The sequence below is a fragment of the Rhinolophus sinicus genome, chromosome 4 (assembly GCF_057876585.1).
Source record: "Rhinolophus sinicus isolate RSI-liver-muscle chromosome 4, RSI-T2T, whole genome shotgun sequence".
Lineage (NCBI taxonomy): Eukaryota > Metazoa > Chordata > Mammalia > Chiroptera > Rhinolophidae > Rhinolophus > Rhinolophus sinicus.
Window position 1 is genome coordinate 5,507,392 of NC_142504.1, and position 27,529 is coordinate 5,534,920.

The following is a 27,529-nucleotide window of genomic DNA, read 5'->3' on the forward strand; positions in this document are numbered from 1 at the left end:
AATGGGATTAAAAGAAGGTGGGAGGAAACTTTTGGAGGTGATGGATATGTTTAAGGAATATAATGTGGTCATTGTTTCATGAACGTATACTCATCTCCTAATGCATTAAGTTGTATACATTAAGTATATTCAGCTTTTTGGATGTCAGTCATACCACAATAAAGTGGTTTAAAAAAAGGAATGATCGTGGGTGAATTGCAATGGTGCGCAATGTGGGTTCAGTATGAACTGCCTGTGTTCAGAACTCATTTAAAAGAAGCAAATCTGTCACACACACACACACACACACACACACACACACAGTTAATTGGATTAGTCCCTCCTCCACCCACCAGTTGGTGCCTGTTTAATTCTGTCTTGTTTAGATTTTTAGTGTTAAGTCGGGCAAGACCATTTTTTTGCTTTATGTATATAATATGTAATAAAAATGTGTAGTATAAATCAAGACGATTGAGATTGTTTTGTCCTGTTTTTTACATTTTGAAGTAAAACAAAGTTTAATCTGCCTTTTTCTTTTCCTTTTTTTACTCTTGAATATTTCTCTACCTCTTTGAATTTTACTCAGAATAGCATAGGCATTTCTCTATTTATGCCATATTTGATTTCTGAAAAAGTCTTTAATTCTGCAGTATGATGTCCTACAAGTGCTATGGCTTGTAGGGAAAATAGCATTAGAAACAGACGATTTGAAACCAGTGGAATTTTGTAAACAGAATAAACATAAAAAAATGACAATAAATTATAATAAAAATGGTTAAATCTCAACTGGCATTTACACTGATTATCACAGTTGGTCTTAAGCAGCCTTAAAACCTACTTTTCTTACTTGAGTTAGGGCCCATTAAAGTCATCCATTTCTCACAAAGACTAATTTCATCAACGTTAAAAATCTGATCCAGGTGCTGACTTACCAGTTTTATTTTGAACACGGGAAAATATTGTGCATTTCTTCATCTGTGCTCAGCTCCCTCAGATAGTGGAGGTCTTGAAGCCAATGAATGAGACTTCAAGTCTGAGAAAACTTGCTCTAGATGGGATCAAAACATTTGTGTGCTGGGGAAAATGATGTGTGAGCTAACACAACTGACATTGTTTTCCTGCTTAGGAGCTGATAGGTTGAAAGGTGATATTTTGTTTTCATTTGTATTTGTTTTGTTACCAGTGTGGTTGAGTATCTTTTTATATCTTTATACACTCTCCATATTTTCTTTCAGTAAAATGACGTCCATGTATTTTACTCAATTATCTCTCAGAACATTTGTCTTTTTTCTTATAATTTGTAAGAATTGTATACTTTTAGTGATATTAAACCTTTGGGATTAATATAACAATTTTTAATATCACGCTGATTATCTTTTAACCTTATTTATGGTATGTTTTGATTTTTATGTCATCAAATCTATCAGTATTTTTCTTTTACTGATAGATTAGAGTTTTGTAAAATGTTAAGAAAAGCCTCTTTTCACCCCTGAAAGATTGTTTGCCTTTATTTTCTTGTATTTTATTATTTTTTACTTGTAATGTTTAATCTTTGAATTATGTGGAATTTATCTTTCTATAATGAGTTATATAAATACCCACGTTTGATTTTTTTCCCTCTCCAAATTGCAGCTAGTTATTTCAAAATCATGTGTTAATTCAAACCTCTCCCCCTCAATGGGACTATTTTTGTCATGTACCACGTTTCTTTCTGTCTTTGGATCTTTTCTGGTTTTACTATTTTCTTAGTTATTTCTGCAAAGTAAGTTACCCCCTAACTCAGTGGCTTAAAACACTTCTTATCTCTCACAGTTTCCATGGGTTGGAAATGTGGGAGCAGCTCAGCTTCACAGTTATACTCGTTTAGGGTCTCTCTTAATGTTGAATTTACGGTTTCAACCCAACCCAGGTCCTCTGAAGGCGTCCCTGAGAAGGGAGGCTGTGCCTTGCAGGCGGCTCACTCACATGGCTGGCCAAGGTCACGCCGGCTGTTGAGGGGACAGGGGAGGGGCCGGTCCCTTTCTAGCTGGGCCTCTGCCAGGGCTGGTTGTCCTCAGGAGACGGTGCTGGCTTGCCTGCAGGTAGTGACCCGGACAGAGCCAGGAGGAAGCTGCCCTCCTGACGGCCGGCCTCAGAAATCACACAACATCACTTACGAAATGCCACGCTGTTTGCCGGGAACACGTCACCAGGTGGAGCCCACCCCTAAGAAGATGGGAATTAGTCTCCTCGTTTTGAAGTGGGGCCTGTCAACGAATGTGCAGGAATGTTTCAAAACCACTGCAGCCCCCTTTGTTCTGTCCCTATACATACGACAACTTCTGCACTAGTATCACACCTTTTCATATAGCGATTCATGTAGAGTCGTGTCAGACTGATGGAGTGTCACATAATGCTATGCTGTTCTGGATTTGACAGCCATTGGCTCGTACTGGTTGAGTATCTAAACATAGACACAAGATAATATTGATAAGTATCCGGGGACATTTTAAGTTGCTTTATTTATTTCCCCAACTTCTGAGACTTCTTTGGAATTGTGTAGCCGGGACCATTGTATTTCATTGCAGACACCTGTTTACAGCATTGAAAAATATATATTCTTTTTTTCACACAATTTCAGACTTCCATGAGTTATTTTAAATGCTCTGACTGGCAGATACATTGTAACTTCAGGGCATTGCATGTTGATGAAATTTCACAGGTATCTTAAACAGAATCTTCTAATCCCCCAGCAAGCGGGCAGAGTGAAATGAAGGCCTTTGTGTGTGGGGAGCCCTCTGAGTAACCTGTCAGCTCCGCCTGCTGTGAGGCTCCCTGCACCTGCCGTGCCCAAGACCTGGTGCCTAGAGCTGAACTCCATCTGCTTTAGTCTCCAGGAGAACCCTCTTTGTACTCTGACCTCTTGGCTGCCAGTACTTTTTTTTTTCCATGTTGCCAGCCTGACCTTTGTTGCCATTTTAATAAGTGTGTGTGCCACGTGCACTGGCACTTACTGGGACCTTGGAAGGCACTGAAAAGGGCCATAGCCACTTATTGCAAAGTCATCGGCTTTCACCTGAACTTGGGCAAGCCTTCCCGTCTGGCCTGCATCTTTATCCAGTACTGAGCTGGCACTGCTGCTGTTGCAGCGCCCTGTGGATGGGCAGCTGCCAGAGACGGACTGTGGGCAGCCTTCCATAACTTCCGACCATCGTTTGGACAGGTTTTGTTTTGACAGACTAATCAGAGCCTTACTGTCTTCCCTGCTCACGGAGCCTGGGTTTCTAGTTGTTACATTTGTCATTCTGTGAAGAGTAATTAAGAGTCCCTGGGCTGGCCATACGTTTGCGGATCACACTGTGTTTCCCAGTCCCATCTTTCTGTGAGTTTGCCTTTCCGTCTTTGCCCCTGTAGGGTCTGGTGGCTGTGGTTATTTTGAGAAAGCTTCCTGTTTCCTATTCCCAAAGCTGATCAAAGGAAGAGCCATGTTTTTGCTCTTGGTCTCTTGATGTGAATTTGAGTGGATGCGTCGTATTCACTTGCAGGTGCATGTGGACTGCTAAAGACAGCAATGCAGGTGAGGCAGGAGGAGCAGAGCCCAGGGCAGGATTTTCACGGGACTCTGAAATCATGTTCTCTGAAGAACTAGCCTGTTTCACTTGCTGTGGAGGCATAAATGAGACCCTTCTACAATTTATAAATCAGGCAGAAGCAGGGTTGCTGGGGAAGGTGATTAAGAAATGCGTACGGAAGCCGTGTCCGACAGCTGTCCGAACTAGGAGGTAGCGAGACAGGTAGGGAGCAGCCAAGCTGACTCCTCAGCTGGCTGTGCTCCAGGAGTCACGTGTCACACAGCCTTTCCAGGGAAATTTTCCCATTACTTAATTATTGCCTGCTGCTCACTGTCCAATATTTTTCACTTTCCTTTGTTTAGGTTCTCAATGTTATCATCATTTTCCTATGTCCCCCTATCTTGTTCCTATTTCTTAGTTTTGATTTTTGAAGGGTTTTGAGAATTTTTTTTTTTTTTTTTTTTGAGGATGCTTTGTCTGTTTACAGGCTCACTTAATTTTTTTTTTTTAAAAAGCCAATTTCACACATAGCCTAAATGCTAAATAATGTGGTATTTTCTTTTTCACTGTTCAGTAAGTATGCTGATACTGAAAATGTGTTCTTTGGCCAATTAAAAATCTCATTGCTTCAGGAATAAATAGGTTTACGGTGAAATGGTACAAAGTCCTCTAACTGATTTGTTTGGGTTGTGGGTAAGTTCATGGTCGTTCCACTTACACATGTATTTAAGTTGCCATGTTGTTAGCTTAAATTGAGTATTGCCCTTAGCTTTTACTTAGCAACAGCAGTTATGCTTTTCTATTAAATTGGAAAAAAAATACCGAGTACAGTGTTGAAATACAAGTTTTGTAGTTGTTACAGTTTAAACCTTACCAAACTTTTCCTTGCTAATGGTTATTATTTAATAGGATTTTTCTCATTCTATAAAAAGCTATTCATTGTCCTGTTAATTTTCATGGTCCACTATTTTTGCAGACTTTATGACATTTTGATAGCTGAAATGTGAGATTGGGCCTCAGTTGTAAATGCAGTCAAATGGAGTCTGTATGGAGTTAAAGGATCATTTATAGGGCGAGGGTGGCCTGAGCCAGATCTGAGAGAGACCTATGTATTGTGGATTTTGTTTCTTACAGTTTCCAAAGCTATTGGCGTCATGAAGATTTTCATATTGCTAGGAGCAAAAGAAAGCAAAATGAAAAATAAGTATTAAGCCCAGTCTTATTCCTCACTTCTTGTAACACATGTCCTGTTCCCTGGACTGGCCAGCGTTCTCACAATGTCTCGTAGGCATATGTACCTTTTCATCTCATAATCGTATTTCCCTCTTGTCTGAGGCACCAACCAAGTGTAATTTATCCTTCTTCTAGTTCCCACATTTTAAACATACAGAAAAGTTTTAATAATTTTATGGTGAACATTTTTAAACCTACCACCTACCTTCTAATTCATTTTCCCCCAGCTTTTCTCATGAAGTTGTTTCTTGTAATTCCAGTACTTTATTCTCTCAGTGACTATTATATGAATTATTCCTGTGGTCCAGTTCTGACACTAAGTCGTATTTTTCCTTTATTCTGCTTTAAAAAAAAAAAAATCTCAAAATACCTAAGATGGTGCTAGTGGTAGCATTCTGTAATTCTTGTTAATTGGCTAATATCCAGAAATATGATAGTCCCTAGCCGCTCACATCTTAAAACAAGATTAGGTTTAAAGCAGAATAAAACTATCATACTACGTATCAGGTGTCCCATTACCTAGCAGACGGGCTTGATGGCTTGTGTTGTATGTAGTGGACACCCTTCAGTCTCTGACCTTTTTGATTTGCAGTTGCCTGTCCTCTTAGACACCGGCTAATGCTTCCATCTGAAGAAACACCTTTTATTTGATGATCTATTTGATGATTTAAATATGCCTGACTTCAATATGTCAGCTTTCACCCCTCTTCTCAGTCTCCAGAGGCTCATCAGGTTCCCAGTAAAATGTGACGATTCTCGCTGTCCAGCAGTTTCAGGTCAAGATCGAGGGCTCTTACCTTCATCCGACTACCTGTGTTGCTTTTCTTATTAGGTATCTTTGTCAGAACATGACTCCTATTATGTGTAACCCCACTACATTTCTCCCTTTACTAGTTTTCGGCCAGATTTTCTTCATTCTTTAATTTTTCTTACCATTTTGTCCTTCCTGAACATTTTCGAGTGGCAACTGCAAAGTCAGACATGTTAAAAGAGAAAGAATTTGATGTTGGAGTTCACATTCTGAAGATTGCCGATTGTCTATTTTTATAATATTTACTTATAATGTGAAAGGGGTAAGGTGGCCCTGAGAAATGCTGTTTCAAATTGATTTCCATGGATCAGTTTCCCGGATATGCTTCCGGTGGAAGCAGAATTGCTCTAGTTCATCAGTTATTATGTTTCCCTCGCACAGGCTGTGGCTGTGTTTGCAGAGTGGGGTTGGGGGTCCCGAGAACTCCTGGGGAGGCCCACAGAGGAGGGGAGTCTGATCATGTGTGGCCGTCTCCTTACTCCTTGTGATCTTCTTACACGTCCCTCTGGGAAGGAGCTACGACTGGGTCTGTCTTTCTTTTTGGTGTCTGTCTTAGCATCGTGTCTAGCACACAGTAGGCACTTCATGTAGAAAGAGTGAAAGTGCAAGCTGCACGTGGCCAAGGCCCACGCCTGCCTTGCTCTGCACTGTGTACTCACCCCTCAGCACGGTTCCCGGACACATAGTGTGATCAATAAGTATAGATTGAGTGCATCAGGAATTGGGCGTCAGGTTTGCTTGGACCCCTGCTGTTGTATTCTCTGACATTCATAGTTTGATGTATAGTTTGAGTATGTAAATAAAATCTTGACTTGGTTATCCAATTGTGCAGGCTTCTTATGTGATGGAAAGGTTACATCTTATATAAGGTGCTGCTGTGTGACTTATTATTTCCTCTTACCTTCAAATCTCCCACACGGTGTTTAAAATCGTTTTTATAATTAAGATGAGGGGTATTTATCCCCCGGGTTTCTGTGGATAAGTGATTTGTGCAGGATCGCATCTAACAAGTTTAAGAGTGATCCTAGATGGATTCGTGCGCGATCAAACCCGAGCGAGTCCTGAAAGAGTCGTCTATAGCGCAGGTCCATGTGTGCGGAGGTCAGCCTCACCAAGACACTTCCACCCACACGTGCTCTATCCCAGGTGACAAGGATGAATCCAGCTCAATTTGGAAGCTTGTTTACTTAAAAATGTTCTCAGCTTAAGCACCGTGCCAATGAAGCAGGCACCTACTACTTAAGTAAGGATTTTCTCATGAGCAGTGTTATACACTTAATTGACTTGTGTGGTTACTAGAAGAACGAGATTACTGATAAACATTATTTCCTTTTTGCTGGGAATGATTTTAGCAGCACATGGTAATTGCTGAAAGGAAATTTTCTCAGAGGAAGCAGACACTAGGCGCTATAATATGGTCGTTTTAAACACTGACGGGGCAGACAAAAGACCACTGATTCTTTGGCAGTTTATACAGAAAAGTGAATGCGTTAACTTTACCCAAAAGGGAATGCCACAGAACTTGAAACATTTTATTTGTAAGGCTTGACATAGAAATGTCATGCTCATGTCTTCATTTATGTATGGTGTCTTTAGTATTTTAGTGATAGTTTGAAGCTTTTGAAAGGGCTTTGTTTTACTATGAGGCATACGTGTCCCTCACCATGCAGGTAGGCCCGGACCAGGCTGAGACATTTGAGCCTCTAAGAGCAGTGACCACATGTTTGCAGGTAGCTCTGTTTCTCCCCTTGGCTTGGGGCCCAATCTGCATACCTTCAGGTGGGCACACCTCCCACGTGGCCTATGAGAATCTCTCAGTAGAAAAACCTGTCCTGGCTTTGTGGTGTGGGACACGGCAGCAGTTCCCTGGTCTGCAGGGGAGTTGTGGGAACGAGAAGTGTAAGAGCAACGGCTTCCAGGTCTTTCCCTATGTTTATGTGTAAAATGTTCTTTTATAGAATTTGTACAGGGTTCCAGCTTCTTTGTTTCCCTTTTCACCTGGTTGCTTAATAAAAGCAGAGTCTTCTTTTCTTTTCTGCACTTAAAGTCTCCCACCTAAAAGGCAACTTCAGATCACTTCTTGGCCTGGGTGCTTTTCTTTTTTTCAGTATCTGCTAGAGTCCTGGAGAAACAATTGAAAAACTTAGAGAAACACAGAATGTTGGGCATAGAAAGGAACTTAGCTATTGAATCTAACACCTTTCTTTTTACAGATGAGAAAACTGAGGCCCAGAAGTGACTTCATCAGACATGCAGCTGGGTAGAGGCCACCTCAGGGCCCCTGATTCTCCTTCTGGGGTGACAGAGTGACTCACTGAAGTAGCAGTACATAGGAGAGTGTATATTGGGAAAGAAGGGGAGGCTCACAATTCTGGGAATTTAAATTTAGTGCAACTTATGTTAATGTTTCTTTCTTTCTTTCTTTTTTTCCCCCCTGAATTTACATTGTAATCATGCTACCTTCTAACTGGAATGGCTGTGGCATAATCATTCACATTTGAAAGCTTTCCTAGTCTTTATCCTGCAAGCACCCTTACTTATTTAGTGAAGGTCCGTGCATTCAGAGCACAAGGAACAGCAAAGACATTTATTACATTTTGTCTTATGTTTGCTGCTTTTATTCTAAGAGCAGCCAACGATGTGTAGAAGCATGGTTTGCTATTTGCATTGGTCCTGTTTTTTGTTTGTTTGGTTGTGTTTTTTTGAGTTTAAATCCTCTCATATAAGCCTTTTTGACCTAATCATTAAAATATATGAGGTACGATCAAACAATACAGTGAATGCTGCTGCCGAGGGCCATCCAACGGAAAGGCAGGGATCTTCAATACAGGAAGGGGCATGTTGAACCTTAGTAACAGTGTGTGACAAGTTTCAACTTGTTCAGTGCAGTCAGTTGGGTGTGAGCTACGGTTGAGAGAAGGTGTGTTTTAAAGTGTGCCGTAAATCATCCTTCATCATGACAAGACTCCGAGTCACACATCGCTTCTGGTACAGCAATTTTTGTCAAATAAAAACATTACGATGTGTCCTCACCCACCTTATTCACTGGATCTGGCACTGGGTGACTTCTGGCTCTTCCCAAAGTCAAAATGATTCAGGACATGGAGGCAGCCATGACAGTGCAACTAAAGACACTCACGAAAGAGGACTTTCAGAACTGCTTCAGAAAATGGCCAGAACGATGGGATAAGTGTGTCCAAAGTGAGGGGGAGTATTTTGAGGGGAGTTGATAACAATGTGTCTTTCACTGTAATACATTTTTTAATTTAAACATTCACCATATTTTGTAATCACACCTCTTATAGTCTTTCCTCCTTTGTCATAGATTCATTCACCATGTAGGCATGGGTTTATTTCTGGGCTCTCTATGAATATATTTCTCAGTCTTTTTCCTTTCCTATCTTCTTGTCTATTTTTGGCTTCTTTTCATATCTGTAATATTAATATAGTCACAACAATGCTTTCATTGGTAGTGTAATTTGGGAACCGAAAAATGAAAAGCCTAAATAATGTATGCCTTTCGGGTATATACTTGGTCTGAATTGTGTTTCTAGACCCTTTTGGATCTGCTTCAAGAGGACAAGAAATCTTAGATCATCTTGGAAACAAATTGACCTGTAGGTTTCGGGCTAAACAAGCCTTGTGATTATGTTAGGGAAGGTTCCAGTTGCTCTGATCTAATGGCACACTGTAAGGAGGAAGGAGAGGTCAGGAGACCTGTATCCTCTCTCCTTCCTTCCCCCACCCCCTTTATCCTTCCTTCCAGTCTTGGGTAGGACATAACGCTTATGTAAGTAAGACAGTGAACAAACTGGTTATTTATCTTTCCCTGCCAAGAGGATTCTTCATCTGTTAGACTGTGTTTGCCTCCTTTTGGTCCGGTTGGGTAGCATTTCTTGATCTCTGTTTTGTTTGTCATTGCGTGAGAGAGTTGAGGGATTGCCATATCCCTTGAAAATCTGAAAATTAATCAAGTGGTTATAGGGTAAGTAAGGGTTGGTAATTACCTGTATCAAATTCATATGAGGTGATTTTCTCTCCTTGATCTATCATAGATTTCACTGTTGTATTAGAATCAATATGGCTGCTATAACACGGGCCCACATAGCACTGGTTTAAACATGATGGAGAGCGACTTATCTCTCATTTAATAGTTCAAGTGTAAGCAACCCAGGGCAGTTCCAGTGCCTCCATAGTGCTGGGGATCTAAGACCCTTCTATTGTGTTCCTTTGCCATCTTTAACTCGAGATGGCTATTCCTGCTCCTACCACTACCTGATTATCACGTGTATCATAAAATGCACAGCAGAAACGCGAGGCCATATTCATTTTAAGGGCACAGTATGGAAGTATATTATTTCTGCTCATAAGCCATTCATCAAGCCTAGTCACACGGTCACACATAGCTGCAAGGGAGGCTGGGCAGCGTGTCCCACTAAAACTCCTGTTACTGTAGAATAGAACAGGTATGAAAGATACAGGGAGCATCTTCACCATAATCATCAGCAGGAAAGGATTTACTTTTGGAATTCTTTTTTGTTTTCTAACTTACTGCTTTGTGAGGAGCAATTTTCTACTGAAGTTATCAAGTGGACTTGAGCTCCTGAAAAGAGTTAATCTGAGTGCATATATTTGCCTTTGGGATTTTAAGTCAGATTTATTACAGTGGTTACAGGGATGAGTGCGAAATAAGCTATGAGGTTGCTTTTCCTTAACTCTTATTTTTCTTAAGCTGCTTTCTCTGTCTTTCTTTTTAACCGTTTTAGACATTTATTTTATACTTAATTTCATACTTGTTTTCTATTTTTTTTTTTTTTTTTCAGGTATGGCACAGTCTCAAGGCTGGGTGAAAAGATACTTCAAGGCCTTTTGTAAAGGCTTTTTTGTGGCAGTGCCTGTGGCAGTGACTTTCCTGGATCGGGTTGCCTGTGTGGCAAGAGTGGAAGGGGCATCAATGCAGGTGAAAATTAACATGACGCCATTCTTTAAAGCACATGCTTCATTGTTTCTTTTTTTTTTTTTCAATTTATTTTTTAAATTTATTGGGGTGACAATTGTTAGTAAAATTACATAGATTTCAGGTGTACAATTCTGTATTACATCATCTATAAATCCCATTGCGTGTTCACCACCCAGAGTCAGTTCTCCTTCCATCACCATATATTTGAGCTTCATTGTTTCTCAAGCAGTAGAAATGAGATTTCTCTATCTTAGTATTGTGCTGAGAATGGGCAGGTTTTAAAAAGACCTTGTACTGAAGTTTAACTAAATTTCCTTATCAGATCTTTTAATGCAGTCATAAGCAGAGGAGAGGTAAATAATGTAAGCATCAGATTGTTCCTGGTATCTGTAGTTTATTTTTTTTAGGAGTTGTAAATGGGGATGCTAAAGAAATTTTACTAAATGACATCATTTTCTGTGGATATGGTATGGGATGTTAAGATATTTTAATTATGCATATTTGAATCCACACTTAAATATCGCTATATATATATATATATATATATATATATATATATATATATATATATATATATATATATATCAGCATGGCTACTGTAACACACACACACACACACACACACACACACACACACACACACACTCTTCTGGTAGGTAGAAAAGTCTGGAGCACTGGTCCCAGATATCCTAGTGTGTTCTTTAAGCACGAAGCTGACTGGAAAGACTAAATGCAGTTTATATTGGAAGAACTTTGGAGTGGAGATTTCCACAAGTTATATGCAAATGGTCTTCTGGAATAACTTAGAGAAAACATTGTTCTAAAGTTGATGTCTAGGGCCTAGGTTTTTAAGTAAGTTTATGCAATTAAGAAGAATTTGCATATTGTAATATGGTGTGTTTTCTTCTGTTATTGGCATGTATTAAGTCCATGCATTGTGCTAAATAGCCTTGCAAAGCAAATAAGTACAGTGAATATGTAAACTTCCAAGAGCTAAAAATTATACAGAGAATAACGAGTTTATTTCATTTTTTCTTTCTGTTTCAGTTAGAACTAGTGAATGGCACAGACATCAGCTTTGAGCAGTTAGAATGAATTTGCTTTTTTAAATTGTAATTATTGTATTGAAAGCCAGATTTCTTCTTGAGTTTTGGCAGTCAGTTGAGGTCCTTAGAGTGTGTGTTCTTTGGGAAGTTGGAGCTCTAAAGCAGGGCTGTCAATATTTACTTCTCCTCCCTTCTGTGGGCAGGGGGTTTGGAACCCACCTGTCGCGTCTCAGATTCCCTCCATAGTGGGCTCACCACCCCAAGCAACCTGTCACTTACTTTGAAAGCAAAACTATTTTATTGCAGGGGTAGGGGAACCATAAGCTGAGGGAAATACAGGTATTTGGCTTTATTCCTAAATGCAGTTTAATACATTGAACACAAATTGGGTTTTATATTTCCTGCCTCTTTCATTTTGAATTCCTAGTGGCCTCATCTTAGACCCAATCCTTCGGGAAAGCTAGGCTTCGTTGGCTGAGCTTTTGAGTCAGGACCATCATAGGAGATTAAAACTAACTTCTTCACAGCTCCCCAAATCCCCTTTTTGGTCCCTTGGACCCTCCTGAATCCATCAACGAACAGGTATGTATCTTTTGGTAACAAATAATCAGGTTGATAATGATTTTCTCCAGTTTCAGTAGTGCCGTCTTGCTACACGACCATTACTATCCTGAGATGGATTTTTTCCAGAACGTGAAAACTCCTGACCATGGATCTGATGATATTCCAGAAGATCACATGACAGTCTTAGTACCCCCAACATTCAGGTTTTAAGCCCAGCACTTGCCCACTGGTCATCTAAGTTCATGACTTGTGCTAAGAGGAAATTTACTAACTTCACTAAAATACAGGAAATTGACAATGTTATGAATAGCCAAGGCTTAACTTCAGTGAAGAAAGTGTTATATAGTGTCATTCTGAAATGCCAGTCTGTCTACTAACAATGACTAACACCACGTCTGCTGCAGCTGCGGTAGTTCTCCTCTACCTTACCCCCAAGAAGTCAAATTTGCTACCTTGCAGTCGGTTTGGTGTATTATATAGAATGTCCTTGGCTACTGGTTACAGAAAAACAGCTTGGGTTGACTTAGCTATAAGGCGAATTTATTGGTCGGCATATTGCGTACCCAGGAGGAGGCAGGAGGGTGGCAATCGTCAGGGACGGACAACTGGAACGAGGGACCTCAGTGCTGCCAGGGTGCTCAGTCTCTCTGCTTCTCACGTCTGCTTCTGTCGGCTTCTTGGCTTAGTTTTCGCAGACCAGCTTTCTTCACAATGCAGGACACATGGCTGCTGGCAGCTCTCATACCTTCAGATGCCCAGTTTCATCACCGCCTGAGGGAGATCACGCCTCTTGCCTTCATTTCACTTTGAAAACTTTTGGGGAGGGACTGTGATTGGTTTAGCTCGGGTCACATGCCCTTATCTATACAAGTATAGACCCACCTTGGCCAGCTGGGTAGGGGGCCAGGGTTGGCCCAACGTTGGACATGGGCACCCCTCCAGCCTGTGGACAGTCTGAGTAAGAAAATGACAGCATATACTTGAATGACACTGTTCCTTGGGGGTCCACAGTGAGACAGGGGTAACGTTTCTCAGAAGAAGTGGTGTGTGTGAGCTGTTTTCAGAATAAAAGGGGAAAGGTTATTCTGGGTAGAAAGGAAAGATGTGTATTGATGACAGTTGTGTCCATTTTTAGGGATTTTAGACTCTTTCTAAGTATAATAGATAATTTATTGACAATTTCATTAAATGTCACTAAGTCATCCTTAAAATTCTTTAGGAGCAGAAATCGTAAGAAGGAGTGACGGGGATTCATTAACTCGGCATATTTAAAGACATCTTAGCTATTGCACAGCTTTGATGAAAAGAACATGTTTGGACTATGGGGTTCAGCTGACATTTGGACAAAAAAATTGGAAAAAATTCCTGTCTTCAAATTTATCTAATGATGCAAGTACTAAAATAGCTGGCAGAGTGTGTGGCAATCCCTGGAAGTCCCCGAATAACCTGCAGGGAACACACCTGCTTTTATTGACTCTGAGGCCTCGGAGTTATAGCTGGTGTATGGCTGTGGGTTGATTTGTTGTGAAGGAAGGGAGTGCACTGGCTGTGTGGTGTGTCTTCTGGTACCAAGGCTTGAACATATGCAAGAAAGGCAGACGAAAGCAAGAGACAGGAAAGGAAAAAGAAAGCATGCAGAAGAGGAAAGAAAATAACATAGATCAGTTGGGTGATAGAGGATGATGGCGAAAATTAGGCAGCTGGGGGCAGTGAGCAGGACACAGTGACACCGAGGGCCAGTGATGGAGAGACTCAAGACAGAAAAGTGCTCTGGGGAAGGGTTGACCGGCTCCCTAACAGGCCTCCCTTGGAATCGTACCCTCGACTGCTGGCACATCCTGCTGCATGTTTGTGTGTGGCGCCATGAGATATGCCATCTAACCATCCCTTTGACTTCTCAGTACTCATTGAAGGAACCTATGTACCATTTTGAAGGAATTCATATTGGTGTAGGTATCAGTCTTGATCATTTGTTGCGAAGTTCGTCAGTTTACCTGTTTATTCAGGTGGAAAAATCATTTCTAGTCATTTCTGTCATTTCAAGTATATGAATAATTCTGCAACTCAGAAGGTCATTTTGGGATATGGACAATAATAAAATGCACTGGTAACTGTGAGGTGGAATAAGCAGTTACTTATCAAGTGGCTTGTAAGTTCAAAACACTATTTTAAGTGCCATAGGGCAGTGGTGAATCAGATACAACCATCTCCACTAAAGGTACTTGTACTTTAGTGGAGGAGGTTCAAGAATTACTAATCTGGGATGATGGCTACATCTTCAGATGAGATTCATATAGAAGATACCAGACCATCGGGTAGATGTTTGGCCAGTGCCCGGTATATCCAGAAATCAAACTTTTTTGGTTCCACATACCATTTTGGAGAATGGACCTGGAAATTTTCATTTGGAGCAGAGCAGTGCCAACCAGAGAATGTATCTTCAGCCCCTGCATTATTGGCTATTGTGTTAACTTGGGGCTGTTTGCCCCAAGATTTCAGTGGCTTCCAGACAGATCTTTGTTTCTTACTCCTGAGTCTGGCGGTTGATTGTAGGTTTGGTTCAATCTGCTTCATGTATTATTGGGGCCTAGACTTCAGGACACTTTGCTGTCTGGGGTTGCTCTTCTCCTGGGTGACAGCAGGAGACAAGAGTTCAAACACTCAGGAAGCTTCAGTTCAGAACGTCCACTCTTCTGTCCACATCCCATCAGTCAAAGCAAGGTCACATGGCAAAAATCTGGTTAGTGAGATCAGGAAGTACATTTCTTCCACGGGGAAGACGTGGCAAGGGTAGGAGGGAAGGAAGAATGGTGAATAGGTAAGTACAACCACCACGGATGGGCATTGAGACCCCCGGGACACGTGGCTGATTGCAGACGTAATCTAAAATGTTGTTTTTTACCTTTGGGTCTACCGAGAATGACCTGAGTCTTTATCGTCCAAGACTGACACACTTGGAAGAGATGGCTACTCTGAGTCACTGAATTCTGGAATGGATTGATTCATTTTAGATGTCTTTAGGTTAGAAATAGCCCAGGGCCAAGTGGATCATCTCTTTAGAGTGGTTTTTCTTAAAGATCCCTGTGTAACTTGTAGACATGTCATTTAAGGAAATCCAAGGATTGAAAGATCGAATCTCATTAAAAGGACATGTAATACCAGTCCTTTGGAGTATATTGAATAAATACTGTTATAGCTGCACTGGAAATTCACTTTGAATAGCAAATTTTGTGTAAGAGCTGTTTTTGTGTCTTAAAAATTCCATTGGATAGGATTTAATAGAAGATCGTTTTCAGGATTCCCTCTTACAAGGAATAATTCTTTACTTTTTAAACACTACACAGTGGTTCCTTTTGTAGGTTAGGTAGGTTTCCAATATTAATTTACAATTAGGTATCTGGCTGCAAGGATAGAGGTGATCAAACATGGAGACACAACTTGTTGAAAGTAAGTCATACATGAAAATAAAGTTTTTAATGGTATAATGACATAATTCAATGGAAAACAGGATTCAGTTTATAAAACATTTGATTTTTTTAAATAAAGTTGTCAAGGTATATCCATGATTGGTGAGATGTACCCTTTGCAACGCTCTGCACATAGGGATCTTGCAGAAATTGTTGGTTAATGACTGTTCGCATTGGTGGGTTCCCCTCTAGTGCACACGAATCCCTTCAGCTGGTTGCTGAAAGGTTACTATGAAAGTAGGTGCCTTTTTAAAGAAGCACCACATTACTCAACCTTAATTTAAGTCAGGAAATGAAGACTGATATTGCATACAGTTGAAACTACAGAGGAAATTTATGTGAATGGAATGCAGTTATTCAAATTAGAAGTTCAATCCCTTACAGAGGCTTTTAGAGTAAAAAGGTGCCCTCGATTAGTTTAATGACCTCACACCAAAGTTCTAGATTTGATTGGAGTGAGAGTGCCTGCAGCAGGGTCACTGGTTCTAGAAAAGGTGTATGCCTTTTACATTTAAAGTGATGATTTAAGAGTTTACAAAGTAAGTGCAAGAAATAATTGTAAGCTTCCTTGTCCCGTTTTTATTGCAATTGCTACATTATTTTGATATCGTACACCATTTGCCTCTTTCCATTTTACGTAGCCAGAGGGGAGAAAACTTGAAAACACTGCTACACAATAAATACTAGCTCTCTAGCTGAGACTTCAGAGAACTATTTATGCAGAATATATTAGAAAATTAGAGGATGTGAGGGGAGATAGAGTTTCATCAGTACGGAGGTCTTCATTCATCAAGACCACACAGTCAATTGCTCCAAAATTGCCTTGACTTCCGGCGACCTGCAAATGAACCTAAAGGAACTGGTTTGCAATCGGCTTCTTCGACTGCTACCTGGCTCTTTGTAGTCATTGTTTTATTTCCCCGCTGAGTTTAAAATTAAAAGTTCTGTTTAAAAAAATGAGGACAGAGGTTCTCTCCTCTCTCTCTCTCCATCACATTTATTTTATTAAAACCTTTTTAAAACCTGTAGTGTGCTTAATATGCAACAGTTATTGTAGGTTGTAACTATTATTTTGAATTCTGAGAAGCCAGATACAAACAGACTCTCAAGGAAAGGCTATATCGTGCTTTATGCACCAGAATTTAACGTCGAGTTAGGGAGTTTTATGTTACCTGCTGAATTTGCACTTCCAAGATGCAGGGATCCATGGGGATCCACAGGGCACACATTTCCTGTGATGCTAACACTCTGTGTTCTTATTCCCCTTGGTCGGCTGGGGCTGACTTTGACAGAAGCCGGGAGTTAATGCTTTATTGGCTTCTGTGTGCGCTTTCTTCTCAAATTACCTTTGGCTCAAAAATCTCACCTGAGGTTTTCACCCCTTAGGACGTTATGCGTTTTTATGTAGTTCTGCAATCTGTCATTAATAGAGAATTCAAAAAGATGCGTTTGGATTTATAACAGCAAACATATGTGATGCTGAAACAGTTGGTGAGTGATAACTTCATAATGTCTCTTTGTGGATTTTCTCCTCTTCCTATGATAGAACAACAGTATGCCTCTGTTTTCCGTAGCCAGAGTTGTAGCTGTTATTTAACACTGACTTCATAATGCGTTCTCTCTCTCTCTCTCTCTCTCTCTCTCTCTCTCTCTCTCTCTCTCTCTCTCAATGTTAAAGCAATTTTAGACTTACAGGAGAGTTGTAAGGATAGCACAGAGAACTCACATGTATTCTCCACTCAGATTCACCAGTTTTCAACATTTTACCACATTTATTTTATTCTCTTTCCCTTTGTCTTTCCCTCCCCCTCCTTCCCCCCTCCCTCTTTTCTCTCTTTCTCTATGTAATATGTAACACATAGAAACCTGTGTTTCTATGTATATACACATACATGTACACACACACAAATGTTGTTATTGAACCCTGTGGAAGTAGGTTGCACACATCACGCCCCTTTCACAATACTTCCGTGTTCTCTTCTGAGTCACGATGCTTGATGACCGGTATAGTAATGTTTTTTTTTTTTTTCATAGATTTTAAAATTTAATACCTTATTCAGATTCATTTGCTAGAACTCTTACTACCTTAAGAGATATTGACTCAAGTTTTGAACTTTACATTTAAAAAAACTGAGGGAGGCCAGATATTTGAGCTAAGTTCCCTAAGCTCACACAGCCATTACGTTTTAGAGCTGGCTTGAACCAATTCTGAGAATGCCTTTCAATTCACTAAATAATAACTCATAAAAATCGTGCTTTATCGCTATGCTGTCATGCCTCCTGTAACATTCCTGCTCACAGAGATACTTGGTCCCATTTTATTTTGGTTTATGGAATGGTATAATTAGTAAGTTGTTTAATTTTGGGATGGCTTTGTAGTATATTTTAAATTTGAACAAAGATAGAAAGTAAGCTTATTTTAGAATGGAAGATGAAGGATTTTAAACTTAGATTGATGGAAAGTACCCTATTTTAAATGGAAGATTCTGACTTTATAAGAAGGAATTAGACTTCAGTATCTGGAAATACGGTACAGTAGACATCTTCAAAATATTCCGAATGCGAAGGTCATAAACAAGTACAACAAAACAGTAAACATCTTTATAGATGCACAATAACCTTGGAGGGAGATAAGGGAAATAATCAGAGAGCACAACTAAAGGGAAATACATTTCTAGAGTAGTAAGTATGCATCAAAACCATCAGCTGTCCTATGGACATTTGTCAAGTCTTGCTAACTTAAAATTTTTGGTTTTAATGGTCATATCAGGATCAGACAATGAGGTGTATACCAGGGTGCGGAAAAAAGTATACAAGTGGACACTTTGGTCAACGTTGCTCAAGCAGTAGTTCGCCGTAATCAGAAGTGTCTGGACGCTGATGGGAACCACTCCGAGCACCTCTTGTAATTACAGAAGTCAAAGGTGACTCGTATTCATCTTTTGTTATCGGGATATATTGAATATTACAATTTTAATACAGTTTTCCTTTCTTAAAATATGTATACCTTTTTTTGGCACCCTCTGTATAAGGTAGAGAGTTGGAACCGAAATTCTGAGTCAATTCAAGACTATGGAATTAGACATATCTTTAGAGAATGGATAAATTAAAACCAAAATCTGTCCTGCAAGAAAAATTGTCTAGGGTCTGAGTAGAGGGGGAGCCCTAATGTGGGATTGGAGTTTGAATTCACATTCACTGCATCTAAGAACCCTCAACTCAGAGATCAGTGTGCAGTGGCCCTGGGTTCAGAGCAGCCACAGGCCCCAGACAGCAGTAACGCCAGTCTTCCTGGGCTCATGCAACGTTTGACGGACCTGATCTCACAGTAAAAATACCACCGAAGGAAATGAGCCCTGAGTGAGGGTCAGCGACAGCCTTTAGCAGAATCACACCTGAAAGACTTTAGGTATTAGAACTATCAGCTATTAAATGTAGTAAGTTTAAAGAAATTCAAGAGGGAACTGAAAATATGAGAAAGCAACGCAAGATTATTTAAAATGATCCAAGTACCATTTTTATCACTGGTGTTAATATATTTTTAAGGTATAAAATGGTAGGTTAGGTTAAAAAATCCTTATCTTCTACAGTATGAATCTTACAACGTTTACAATGAAATATGTAATAGCTGAGATTTATTAGGTTGGTGTAAAAGTAATTGCGGTTTAAAAGGTTAATAATTGCAAAACCCACAATTTTGCACCAATCTAATACTTTAAAGTAATATGGGAGGAGGAAAAGTGGCGTGGGGCTACAGATGAAACAAGCTTGCCCACGAGTCGTAATTGTTGAATTTAGATGATAGGTAACATGGAAGTTCATTATACTATCCTGTCTAGTTTTTTAAAAACAAGTTTATTGATGTATAATTCATATGCCATTGAATGTATCGATTGTGGGTGATTCAGTTATTTTTTAATTAGATGTATGGATCTGTACAATCATTATCTTTGAGAATATGTCCCTCACCCCATAAAGATCCTTTGTGCCTGTTTCAAGTTCATGTTCGCTCTCCCTTTGCCCTAGGGGACCACTGATTGGCCTTTCTGAGCATTTCCTGTAAATAGAAACACACAATAGGTGGTGGTTTGCGTCTGGCTTCTTATACTCACTATACGTAGTGTGTTGTGAGGTTTTTTCATATTGTATCATGCATCAGTAGTTCCTTTTCATTGCTGAATGGTATTCCATTGTGTGGATATACCACATTTTGTTTCTATATTCACCAGGGATAAACAGTGAGGCCGTTTCCATATGTTCATTATTACGCTGCTGTGGACACTTGGTTACAGGTCTCTCTGGGGACATGTTTTCATTTCTCTTGGGCACATACCTAGGAGTGGAATTACTATGTTGTATGGTACTTTTATGTTTAAATTAAAAGAGAAAAAGATGCCGAACTCACACTGGGGTGGGAGAAAGTGTGCTGACTAGCCCTGCCGGCCCTCTCATGCTGTCTCTTTGCTGCTGGGGCGGGGAACTCAAGGGGACATGCCCAGTCTCACTGCTGCCAGGTGTGGTGAGGGGGGGTCTAGCTCCCTGTTCAGCCTGCTGACAAGAGTGTGGGGCCAGTTTTTCCTTTGCTGTTTGGCTGGATTAGGACAAGTATTATAAAAAAGGTTTTCTGTTCACCATCCTTTTTCTGGTCCTTTGTCTGGAAAGCAGGCTTTTCTTCAGGTGTTATTGTCCTGCCTATTGGTGGTTCCTGGCTGCAGGCTTCCCCAGCGCCCCACCTAGGGTACATGGGAAGCAAAAAGATACCCCAGGGACCTCGCCATCGTGTCGTCTCGTAAGTCCTAAGGTCCTAGCTCCAGTCTGTTTTCTTTCCACCGTTCAGAGTCTTCCTGTATTTGCTCTTTGCATTATGTCTGGGGCTGCAGTAGGAAGAGAGAGGACCAGCCATGCAAAAGTGGACCAGTTCTCCGCTTCGGTCCTGGGCTGTAGTCTTTACTTTGCCTAGTAGTCACGTGTGACTGAGTTCTGGCCAGTGGAAAAAGGATGACCAGTCAGGTGACATTCCCAGGCCTGACCCATCAAAGCCTTCTTTGGGAGCCCTGTTCTCTTGTTTCTTGTCTGCTGGCTGATGGCACAGGGTCCAGGTGAGGACGCTGAGGGCACAGGAAGTGGTAAATCTGTAAGCTAGAAAGGACCTGGGCTTCAGAATGCTTGGGTGCAGTACGTCCACTCACTGCTGAGAGTCTGAGGTTTTTTTTTCAGGCAGTTGCCTCGTTTGGCTACGTAGCAAGACATTGCTATACCTTTAGCTCCTTCCTTTTCTTGTCTTGAACTCCACTGAAGGCTAAACTCAAGTCCTGTTTTCTTCACAGAACTTTCCCCAATTCTGTCACTCTAAATTTAACTCGTGATTATAAATTCTTTCGTATTGTCCTCTAGTCGTCTAGTTATTTCATAGGTTAACAGTGATGATACTTTGTAAGCTTCTAAAAGGAAGGGACCATGCACCTCTCACCTGTCCGCTCAGAGGGATGCTCACTAAATGCATATTCAGTTTGTTCTTTGAAATACTGAAGTGTCTGAATAATTAAACAGTACAGAAATATGATAAAATGAAATTATCGTTGCAATTTTTCTTTGACTTTGAGGGTGTTTCTGCCCTCTTCACCTGAAAACTTTTTAGCTCTTTGATGAATCGGTGATATTCTTTATGACTTTCAAACCTTTTTGCCCATGACTCATATTAAGTAATACAGTTTTTCATTGTATACACATTCACACAACTGAAACAAAAGTTTCATGTAATAATACTTAAACCCTAATTACCATCATTATGTGCTGTGCCCTCTGATGTTTTCTATTCTGGTTTCTCAACCCATTAAGTTGGTTCTATGACTCATGCATTGGTCATGACCTATAATTTGAAAAATGCGGCTATAATTTTTGCTGGAGGGAAGGTTGGAAGGGTAAAGCTGCTTCAACTGAGCTATCACTAAGGGAGGGGAGCATGTTAGCTTTGATCTGAAATTTGAAATGTGGGATTGTCGTCCACGTTGTAAGCAGTCAGTGCTATGACAACCCATGCACTGGAAGCCCCTGATCTGAACAAGCCCTCCCAAGTCAGGTGGTCCTTGTGCCATGTCGGGTGACACCACCTGGGTGCTTCTTCATGAAGAGTGCTGAGCCCCAGTCCAATCTATGAAGTTAGAATCATTGCCAGCACCTGGGAATCTGCATGGCGACAAGCTCTGTAAATACTGACATTCGAGAACCTGTTCATTTACAGAGAGCCCCAACTCTTGGGTGGGGCCAATTGTTGGGGCATTTGCTAGACACGGGAACTACTCTGGCTTGAAAAACCCTGATTGCCTTGGTTTAGTAATTAAGCTTTTGAATTCTAACTCTTAGGAACTTTTAAAAGTACGTTTATTCCTCATCTTTTGTCTATTAAATTATTCATCACATATTTCTGCTAGTTTTACCTTAATTTATTATTTCTAATTGCTTATACCAGTGGTATAATTTATAATATTTTTGATTCTTATTACCAGTTTATATACTTTGTTTTTATTTCTTAAATTTTTAAATGCGTGTTTTGCACTTTGTGTCTTTAAGAGTGGTATCTTTTAATTTTTTTCATTTAGTTCATATTTTTTTGCCAGCTAATTTCCTCCCCCCTCTTTACATTATAAACCATCTTTTATTTCTGTAGTTTTGAAAATGACCAACAGGAAGCAGAGAGTGTCAGCTGAGAGCATAGCCCGTTGACTGGCGTGGGGGGTGAGGAGAACTTAGAGTAATGGTCCTCAGTGAATCACATCTCCCTCATTGATTTGTATAGTTTCCTTCCACGTGGACTCTGGCCATGTGAGTTGCTTTAGCCAATGGGGCATCAGCAAGTGTTACTGAAGTAGGAACTCGGTAAACACTGGGAACACGCAAGAAGCTCAGGCTGTCCTGCTAGAGGGGACCCCGGCAGACAAATGAGGCATCCTGGCCAACAAGACCCAGTTATATAAATGCCTGACAGGTGCTAGGGTCACTTTGGACATTCCAGCCCCATAGGAGCCCCAGATGATTGCGGCCACATGCATGAGTGACTCAGGAGAGATCAGCAAAGGATCTCCCCACTGAGTGGAACCCAAATGGCAAGATCGTGAGCAAATAAATGGTTGTTCTTTTAAGACACACAGTTTTGGAGTGGTTTGTTATGAAGTAAGTGGTAGGTACCCAGAACAAAAATTCGTGTTATTAGTGAGGTGTTGCCAAAACAAAGTCCTAAAAGATGTAGCATTAGTTTTGGGACTGGGTAAGCAGTTAGGGGCTAGAAAATGGTGCAGCGATTATTGGCAAAGCCTTGACAAATGACAACTGTTAATAGAAACTGGAAAGGTGGTGAGGAAACTGTTGTTGGAAATGGAAATGATAGTGACCCATGTTTTACGGTACTGACACGGTTTTTAAAAACCGTCTCCTGTAGGAACTTGGAATATACTATATGTACTTAACAAATTTATAGATCTGGCTTAGGAGAGTTCCAGGTAGAATACTGAAATTGTCAGTTAGTTTCTCATCGCTTTTTGTAAGATATTAGAAGAGAGATATGAACTTAATGCAGAAAATAGAGGGAACACAGGATGTCCAGGAATTTCTGTGTTGGAAAATAAGACTGTTTCTTTAGCAGCCTCTGGCAGGCAAAAAATTCTCTAAGTAAGTGGCCTGGGGGTAAATATCAAATCTTCCCTGGAAGACTCTTTGTTGAAACCTCAGAAAGATTTAAGGTGTGATTTAGTAGATCCTTTTAGTTAGGCAAAAGAGATGATAAGATTATAAGAATCTTAAGGGTTCTGTGTCAGTTGGATACTTGAAAGTAGAGAAAGATCTAATCTGAAAAGATTTATGGATATCCTTTTAGGGGGAAGGGAATTAATTTTAATTAGGAAGTCTACAGAGTTTTAAGGGGACAGTCAGTTAAAAACGGCTCAAGTTGCACCCTAGGATCCTACTCCACTTAGGCCTGATGCATATTGGTAGGTAATGGACTTTGGTCCTGTTGTGGAAGTAGGAGGAGACGGTGGTGTTCTTGGAAGGGCTACATGTATTTTGCATATTGGAGGGATATGAGTCACTGAGTCCAGAGCGTAGGATTTTAGTAGATTGTTACATTGACACCTCCCCACATCCCCAACTCCCATGAGTCATGCCTTTTGGTTCCCAAGCGCTGGTGTGGTCCCCTATCCTGACCCTTGGCTTGGTGATATGACTTCTGTTGGCCAGTGGACTTAGAGCAAACATCGTGCAAACAGAGGCGCCTTAGCTGCTTGTACCCTGGAGCTTGTCCCTTGGGACCACTGCTATCTCTATGATTGCAGAGGCCTGAGTGATCAGATCAGACTAGCTGACTCACTGCCTAGCTAAGCGTGTCCTGAACTGCACAATCAAGAGCAAATAAATGATTTTTGTTTGGAGTTTTGTTTTGCAGTAGTAGGTGTGTGTGTGTGTGTGTGTGTGTGTGTGTGTGTGTGTGTGTATACACACACACACAGACACAGACACATAGCCTTGCAGGTAGCCTAGCATGGACTTTTATTTAGAATTAATAACTTTGCTTTAACCTGTAAACCCACTTAGATGACCCTGTATATTATCAGGTTGTGTAATGTCGACTGGCAAAAATAACTCTCCAGATAAATCCATAAGAAAAATGGTTTATTCTGGGAAAAAAAGGAAAAAACCAAAAACCACCACACAGTGCGGGAACGGCACACGTTCAACCCAGGGCTCCAACCGGCTCCCACGTGAAGAAGGAAAATAATGGCTGGGTTCCAAGATGGCTGTTCTATTCATTAGCATCCCTCCCCCTGAAGTTACCAGCAAGTTCCACAGGAAGTCAGGGCTGGAGAGTCAGCAGGGGGCCCAGCTCCACTCACAGTCCTCCCAGCCCCATGGATAAGCGTCCCAACATGTCAGTGCACTTTTATCCGTAACCGTATCCTGTAATTTGCTAAGAGTGCAACAGAAGGGCTGAGACGTACTTAAACTGGCTTCCATACCCATGCCATCCCTGGCACTGAGGATTGGCCAGGACATTTGGTTTTTTCAGGGATAAGTCCAGGATGATTTGCAGGACCAGGGGGTTGATGCTGCTCAAACCGCCTGAGGCGCAGAAGCCGCTGGAGGGCTCTGTACCTACCTCTTCATGAACTATTATTCTCTTTCCACCCTCAAAGTCGTCCTAAGGTCTCCTGCCGGGGCAGAAGTTTTCCGCCAGTTTTGCGCACGCTGTGTACGCACAGGCATGTTTTCTAGCTGCGCACGTGCACGGATGTCCCCATCTGTACATGCGACGTGGACGCTCACCGTGGTGTGGATGCAGGATTTCCCTGAATAAAGACGAATCCAGTCCTCTGTTCCGGGGCGCGCAGCTTTGGGCAGGGACTGTCCCGGGTGTCCGGAATTGTCTTTTGGCTGGTGAGCGCTGAGTAATCGGACCAGGTTAGGTCCAGTAACATAAGTAATGTAAGGACTGGATGCTTTTTGACTCCTTCGTCTGCCACATGCTTTCCAATTCCTTTTGACAGGTTATTTGTTTCCTACACAATTGAACCCTTTAATTTTAATAACTTTGACTCATGTAATTCAGGGGTCCCATGGACCATAATTTCTACTTATTCGTACTCTAGAATGGTTCTGGTTTTTTGGTTTGTTTGTTTTTTAATTGATGCAGCATCAACTTAAATAATGAGGAACTAAAGGATCAAAAAGCCTGTTGTCTCATTGTCATAGCTTGGTTCACCAATCCTGCACAAATGAAGTGAGTAGATTGCTGCACATTTATTCTGTTGGGATGTGGTCTCCTTGGACTGATGTGCACCGGGGGAAATCACACCAACAGGCGCCTAAAAACCTAGATTTATTTGATGAACCATTTTCTGTTGCTGCACATCTTACTATGAACTTTTTTTTAGGTCTGGAGGACCCATCAGAGAAAAAGGTGGTTTCTTCTGGGCTTTGGAGAAAGACCTACTAGTGGATAAGAAAGCCTTTCTCAATTTTATGAGGAAGTTAAAGCTTTGTCAGTGTGCAGATGTATCCATGTTGATGGCCTGTCTGACAGATAGCAATCTTTCTTTTGGTAATACGTAGAAATGTGTATTTACATAACTTTTATATCTCATTAATTATACATGACCTACTTCTTATCATGATTAATTTTAACTATTAAATAGCTATCTCAGTATCGTTTTTATTAGCAAGAAAACACCATACACATATTTAATGATAGTGTTTTATAGTTATTGCATTATTGCATTCAACCAGAAAGTCTGTAGATTTTAACCTTGCAGTGTAGTGATTTGAATTAAGGGGATGCATAAACACTAAAGAATTTGTTAAAGAAGAAAACAAACTGAAAATATTTGTAATAAAAATATACAAAACTAAGATGCCTTTCCCGTTGAAAAAAATTAATTGCTTAATTCTTACTCTAAAGCATTGTAGGTTGATGGGGGACAACTTGGAAAATATAGAAAAATACACAAAATAAATACGCAAAATACACAAAGTAAAAATACTGTTCATCACCTTCCAGAATTGGTTACTTTAAGGTGTTATATAGTACTAATAGTTAAAAAATATTGACTGATCAGTGTTCCCAATACTACAAATTTGATAATTTATTCAAATTTGATAATTTATTAGCTATCCCCCACAATCCTGTGATGAAGGTACCAAACCATTTTACAGATGAAGAAACAGGAAAAGAGAAATAATTTGTTAAAGATTATACGGAATAAAGGCCTTTGACTTCAAAGTTTGCATTCTTAAGCTATTACTAATTCTTCTCGTCTTTTTTTGCATAATTCTTCTTCCTCTTGCCCTCTCTCCCTCCCTTTCTTCTGTAAGTTGGATCACACCAATTTGTTTTTTTCATTGATCACATTTTAACCTAATTTATTTGGCTAAAGATATCCAAATATCCTTAAATATTTTTCTGCAATGTAATTTTTAATGTCTTTTAGTATCCATATGTCATATAGTTTAGCCATTGCTGATTTAATCAGTTTCCTACTATTGGTAGTTTGGTAGACTGTATTATTCACCAATTATTAATAATGCATGATGAACGTCTTTGCACCTATTTTTGATTATAGATTTCTTTAGATAGCTTTCTAAATATGATAGTTCCATGTCTAAAGATAAGACCATTTTAAAGACTTTAGATACATTTTCGCAAATTACCCTTCAGACAGTTTTTAAAGATTTTTATTTATATGAGTAATATATGAAAGTGCCTGTAAAACTTTGATGTGTCACTTTGTAGTACACAGGAAATACAATTAAAGATTAGGAGAATGAAAAATTAGCAGCTCACTATGCTTTCAAGTTAAATTAATATGGTATAGGTCCATTTTTAAATTTTATCAATACAGCTTTAAAGGCTTTTTTAAAGAAAAATTAAGAAATTCAGTATTCACAGACATGCAAGTTATTTTTATGTGAATAAAATTTCAGACAATATCAAGAGGAAATGAGTGACCCCAATTTTAAGTGGCGAATGCTTAAAGAACTCTAAGTCTGTAAATAAGCACATGACAGAACAAATTTTATTTAAAAAAAATCAAAACCAAAACAAACCCAAACTCTTAAATCTGAATATAAAGTGATTAGATCCACAGTTGTATTTTCAAGGGTGAAGAATCCCATTACCTACCATAATACCTGGCAGAGTTGGAATTCAGTAGTTTTTCACTGATGAAAGAATGAGTGAGTGAAAGAAAGTCTGAGTGAAGTTTTATAGCTTCACAGCCTTAATGAAGGCATCCTATTTTCTTTGTCCTTGGAGTTGGACATGTGAAGAATATATCTGTATTCCAGCTCATGTGGGAGCTGTCTGAAGTCTACACGTGAGCAGAGAGGCTGCCAGGCCTGTGTGGTCTGGTGGGGGTGACTGTCTAGGCCAG

The 27,529-nt window shown here is 40.2% G+C and overlaps 1 protein-coding gene across 2 annotated transcripts in view; it reads left to right on the forward strand.

The window, feature by feature from the left end:
* The window catches only part of IMMP2L (inner mitochondrial membrane peptidase subunit 2), a 691,614-nt gene that overhangs the window by 17,296 nt on the left and 646,789 nt on the right, over window positions 1–27,529 (forward strand). For both annotated transcript variants that reach the window (XM_088797654.1, XM_088797655.1), the window contains exon 3: window positions 10,398–10,534. In XM_088797654.1, the coding sequence (XP_088653780.1) occupies window positions 10,400–10,534 (135 nt within the window). In that variant the 5' untranslated portion in view covers window positions 10,398–10,399. The remainder of the gene's footprint in view (window positions 1–10,397; window positions 10,535–27,529) is intronic.